At 44.8% G+C, this 5336-nt stretch overlaps 1 protein-coding gene across 1 annotated transcript; it reads left to right on the top strand.

Annotated features, from left to right (window-relative positions):
• Window positions 1–5336, top strand: LOC135290310 (heat shock factor protein 5-like). The gene is made up of 2 exons (XM_064404240.1): window positions 1–618; window positions 4826–5336. The coding sequence occupies exons 1-2, from the start codon at window positions 32–34 to the stop codon at window positions 5043–5045; spliced, it is 807 nt and encodes a 268-aa protein (XP_064260310.1). The 5' UTR covers window positions 1–31; the 3' UTR covers window positions 5046–5336.

Below are 5336 nucleotides of genomic sequence, written 5' to 3'. Positions count from 1 at the left end.
CCGCGTGTGGCGACAGTTGCCGCCCGGCGCGATGGCGAAGGGGCCGCTGCCCGCTGCTTTCCGCCCCTCCTCCGCCGCCCTCTGGCCCCTCTCCCGCCTTGTCGTCCCGCGGCCCTGCACCTTCCCCATGAAGCTGTGGCTGCTGGTCAACAGCCCGTTCGTCCACTCGGTGCGCTGGGACGCCCGCGGCGAAGGCCTGTTCATCGACCAGGGGCTCTTCGAGCAGGAGCTGCTGGCCGTGAGGCCCACCGCCGCCGGGGAGGAGGAGCTCTTCAAAACCAAGAACTTCGGCAGCATCGTTCGCCAGCTCAACCTATACGGGTTCCACAAGCTGACGGTGAGTCCGGCCAGCAGCGCGGTCGGGTCCAGGCCGAGGCCGGCCACGGCGGGGGGCGATACCAGCCACGCTGGTGGGCCCCTGCACCACTTCTGGAACCCCCACTTTCGCTTCGGCCGCCCCGACCTCCTCGTAAAGATCAAGAGACTGACCAAGGCCAACAAGGAGAAGCTGGACGCTGGCCTGGAGGTGACCAGCCGCCTGACCGACGACTTGCAATACATTACTGGAAGGGGCCTCGCTGCCGTCGCCCACGTCCCTCGGCGGGGTCGGAAGGACCGGTGAGACGGGCGGGTCATGGGTGGCCGCGGTCGGCCTGGGGGTGGCAAGGGCTCAGAAAATTGGCACTGCCCTGGGGGGAGCCAGTCACCTGCCCGTGCTGGTGGCTGCTCTGTCCACGCGGTGTCAGAAAAGGGTTGTTCTGCAGGAAGGTAGATCTGCTGCCAGTAAACACAGGGCATGTAACTACAAGTTGCTACAACTGTGCTGCCTATTTATAAATAGGCAAATCTCAATATCTATATACCTCTCACTGTGTATGTCACAGGTCCTGCTTGTATTATCTACAATGAGTGACATGGTTCACAGTGTTTCAGTGTGCCTGTAGACTGCCTGCAGTGTAGCAAGGACCTAAAAGTAATATACACACACCAAATTGTCCTTAGGTAAAAGGTGCAACATGCATTCTTTTGTATGTTTAAAATCTTCGTATTAAAAAAAAAAAAAAAAAAAAAGTTGCCCAAAACATAAGTTCAGTGTGCTTTGAAAATGAAGAGGCCAATCAAAGGAAAATACTGCAGCAGTTCTGCTTTTTGAATCTTTGTGTTTTCAGCTGTGGGAAACCATATACAACATAGAGAAGAATGGCAAGGAGAAGGGAAGACTTTGAGATCTACTTTAGCAACACACACAAATTGAGTAATTTTCAATGTTCTCAAATTCAGGGAAAAATTTCATAGAAATGTCAGTTATTATCTCAATAAAATTTTGCTTGAAGGAATATGCTAACAGCTATTATTCAACACATACCAGTTTTCTAAAATATGAATTGTTAAGTAACATTCATCACATGAACTGAAAATATATCCGTGGATACTTTGTAAATTTCAAAACCTTGCCTTTTCCTTCAAATAATATTTCATCAGACTCTTTCATTTTTGTTTATTTTGTTTGAAATTAGCTTCTGATCTTATTTCACATTACATAGCTCTTGGCCATATTGCTTTTCTGATAACATTAAGATGTGCTCACATGAGGCCTACCTTAGATATCTGAAAGACCTTTTTCACCTTTCATCCAAAGAAAAGTTCCCCAGTCCAGGGCATTGCAAACAGTATCACAGTTACCTGGGCCATTACTGGGATGGCTGAGGATGGGCAGGATCGTGCAGCCCAGCAGAGACCTGTGACATTGCTGCCCTCCATTAGCACAACAAAGGGAAACAGATGATATAATCCAGATCTTCCTAATTTTGGGATGGGAATGAGCTCAGAAAGTCTGGAGTTTTTGTAAAGCTTGTGCAAAAGGCTGTGTCTGATTCACATGGTCAGCACTACCTCATTGCTCTCTGCTCCATGTGGGTAGACAGCTCCTACCCGAATCTTCAGTCTGTGTTGTCATTCTCTCCTCTTAAGACCATTTCATAATAGTGAGGAGCAAATGAAACTAAGTGAAGTAAGACATAGCACCTCGAACTTGCAAGGCTTTTTTGAGGTTTAAGTGCAGTACCCAAACAGGCACCTAAAATAGTGCAGTACCATCTCACAGCCTTAGGTGTCCTTTCACAAGTTTACTACTGCAAATCGCTGAGCCGTGGTGCTACCTAAGGATACCATGGGTCCTTCAGATCTCACAGTTGCTGTGACATACATGGAAAGAAAAGCTGGAGCAGTTTATGTAAAACTTAATGTGTTCAGGGCAGATACTATGAGAGAAGGTTCTATGGCTTTGTGATTCTGGGGTTCAGATTAAATTATTATTTTGCTGCTTTATGGGCTCAGCTCCCCTGAATCAGAGCCAAAAATCGCACATATGAGATCCTTTAAGTAAAGATTTAGAAATCGAATTGTTGCAACACACAGTTCATCAGTTGTAAGTTACTGACTTGTTTTGGGGTTTTTCCCCCGATGTCCTCATAGTGGACGTAAATTAAAAAATTGTCCAGAGGAGGGCAACAAGGCTGGTGAGGGGCTTGGAACGCAAGCCATATAAGGAGTGACTGAGGGAGCTGGGGTTCTTTAAGAAGCCTGGAGAAAAGGAGACTCAGACCTTATCAATCTCTACAACTCCCTGAGAGGTGGTTGCAGTCACGTGGGGTCGGTATTTTTCAGCAGGCAGCAGCTGACAGAACCAGAGGACACAGTCTCAAGCTGCACCAAGGGAAATAAAGGTTGGATATTAGGAAGAAGTTTGTTACAGGAAGTGTGATAAAGTAATGGAATGGTCTGCCAGGGAGGTGGTGGAGTCACCATCCTTGGATGTGTTTAAGAAATGACTGGATGTGAAACTCGGTGCCATGATTTATTTGAGGTGTTAGGGCATGGGTTGGGCTTGATGATCTTTAAGGTCTCTTCCAACCTAGTCATTCTGTGAATTCTATAAATTCTGACCAACACTGTCTTTCTACATTTTACCTGAAGTGGCCATGGTAAACCCCTGCATTAAGAAGATGAATTAATGAAATTATCATGAACCACAGTTAATGTGCCTCTGACATGTGAAGCATTTAAACTACATTCCTAAAGACACATTCCTCTTTTGGGGGACTCACTCAGACCTTAATTGTACTTAATGCAACTATATTTTTCTAAGGCAGAGAGAAAGGAAAAGAATGGGAGGGTTTCTCAATCTTTTTAAAAGCACAGAGAAAAGACATGTCTAAAGGAAAATGCAAAATGACAAATGCTGCATACTGTCATCTCATCAAATACATATCATCTTTGTGCTGCAAGTGGGAACAGCAACTGGCAAGTACAGTTGAAGCGTGTTTAAAAATAAAAACCACCAGTCTACTAGAAGATTTTAAGTGTAATATCATTAACAAGTTTTTGAAACTCACTGTGCAGGGGACCACTTACAGCCACAGGAAACATCCTAGTTGTCTGCTCCAGGAGCAGAAATATCATGACAGGACAACAGCCACAAGAGGGGGAGCACAGCCAGTGCTAGAAAAGGGGAAAAGACAGTGGCCAGACTCCAGAAACCCCAGAAGCCTGGGAAGGAAAGCATCTTCTAAAAATTGAGGCAAATCAGACACATAACAAGAAGAAATGTTTATCTGAATAAATTTAAAGACACACTGGTGGCCCTACACTCTGTCCAGGACTGCAGCCATCCAGCAGAAGTTCTGTTCTGCCTCACTGCCTGCCAAGTATGGTGTGCCTCTTCTGAAGCTGATGTCACTGTCAGTGCTGTGACATTGCTGTCTTCCATTCACCCAAGTCCCTGTAACACAGCAGAGTGAGCAGAGATCACTTTGACCTGTGACCCCCTGGGACCAGGTTGCTTAGGGATGATGCAATGTCCCTGTCTCCTGTTCTGCCTAATGAGATCCCACATAAGTACTTCTCACTGCATATTGTGATGTGTTTGTACAGCTGCTAAGTCACCAGCATGGCATCTCTGTGGCAAACAAGTTGTATTTGCCACTGATCTATGAAGATACTGAGAAGCAGAAGCACAGTGGTTCATTCAGTGCCAAATTCAAGTTCTATTGGCTGATTTAAATTACTTTCAGCTTTTTAAAGGTCAGCCACTTCTGAGTGATAGTGTACTCTCAAACTTGTAACTTGAGATCTAAAAGTAGGCTAATAGGTGAATGATGCAAGGGATGGATGGATGGATGGATGGATGGATGGATGGATGGATGGATGGATGGATAGGAGAATGAATAGAATGTTTTCTCCATCTCTAACAGCCTCATTCCAGCACACTGAAGTCCTGTAAAAGCATACTGTACCATGTGAAGAGACTTCTGCCAAAATGCAGAGGGAAGGAAGAAAAACTGTGGGACATTAGTCTATATTTTAAAAGAAAGGGAGTGTTCTTTGGTTCCATTAACTGTTGCGGTTCCATTAACTCTTGAAGTTCCATTGATTTCTTTTCAAAAAGCTGAAAATCTAGTTTAAAAAAGGAAAAAAACTAGTGAAATATTAAAAAAACCCCAACAATTGGTATGGCCAGAAGACTGCTGCCAAACTTGGCACGTTTAGAAAATCCAAACACCAAACAACATAAAACATTCAGGATTTTTTGTTTGTTTGTTTGTTTTGGTTTTGGTTTTTGGTTTTGATGGAGCAGGCACAATTTTGCCCTGTAAACGTTATTTAATGTGTATTCTGTTGTGAATTAAGACACTTAGAGCCCCAAACTAGCTAGGTTACAATATATCCTGCTTCAGGGTTTCTGCCTCCCAGGAGCAAGAATCAAAAGGTAGGCAGTAGATGCTTGTAGATAAAGGACTTGACTCTTTTGGTAATCTTTGTGCAGGACATTTCCAGTGGCCGAGCTGATGTGTGGTCATGTGTTCCCCCTGGAAAAGAGAGACATAAGCTGGATAAGCAACAAGACAGAAAGACAAGGGTGGTCAGGAGGAGTTTGTCAAGCTTGGAAAGGAAGAAGCAGGGACATACCTGCACACTACACTATGAAGGAGCAGAAACAAAACTCACACCTGGATGTCTGTAACAGGCAAGTCTTCTTAGTTTAGAGAAATTGCCAGCAGAGATAAGAGCAACATGAAGAAACATCGTTTAGTGCCAAAGAAGCTGGTACGTACCCTAATTGAACAGTCTGAACAGTCTGTTGCTGACCTGTCTGCTGCAGTCCATTCGTCATGGGCCGACGTAGAGCAGAGAACAGTGGTTTTGAATGGTCTCAGTGACATTTTGGCTCTACTTGAGGTCAGTGGCGAAAATGCTACAAGGCTCAAAAAGGTCAATTCTCACCTTCAACCTGTAAACCACTTATAAATCATTTATTAAATATAGCTCTTTAAATA

The sequence above is a fragment of the Passer domesticus genome, chromosome Z (genome assembly GCF_036417665.1).
Source record: "Passer domesticus isolate bPasDom1 chromosome Z, bPasDom1.hap1, whole genome shotgun sequence".
In the NCBI taxonomy this organism is placed as follows: Eukaryota; Metazoa; Chordata; class Aves; order Passeriformes; family Passeridae; genus Passer; species Passer domesticus.
Note: the sequence above shows the minus strand (reverse complement) of the source record. Positions and strands in the feature narration are given on the sequence as shown.

Bases quoted from the DNA above. Each gene is read 5' to 3' on its own strand.
- LOC135290310 (XM_064404240.1), top strand. From the start codon at position 32: ATGGCGAAGGGGCCGCTGCCCGCTGCTTTCCGCCCCTCCTCCGCCGCC. The intron at 619-4,825 runs GTGAGACGGGCG...ATCTTTGTGCAG, and splicing joins CGGCGGGGTCGGAAGGACCG to GACATTTCCAGTGGCCGAGC.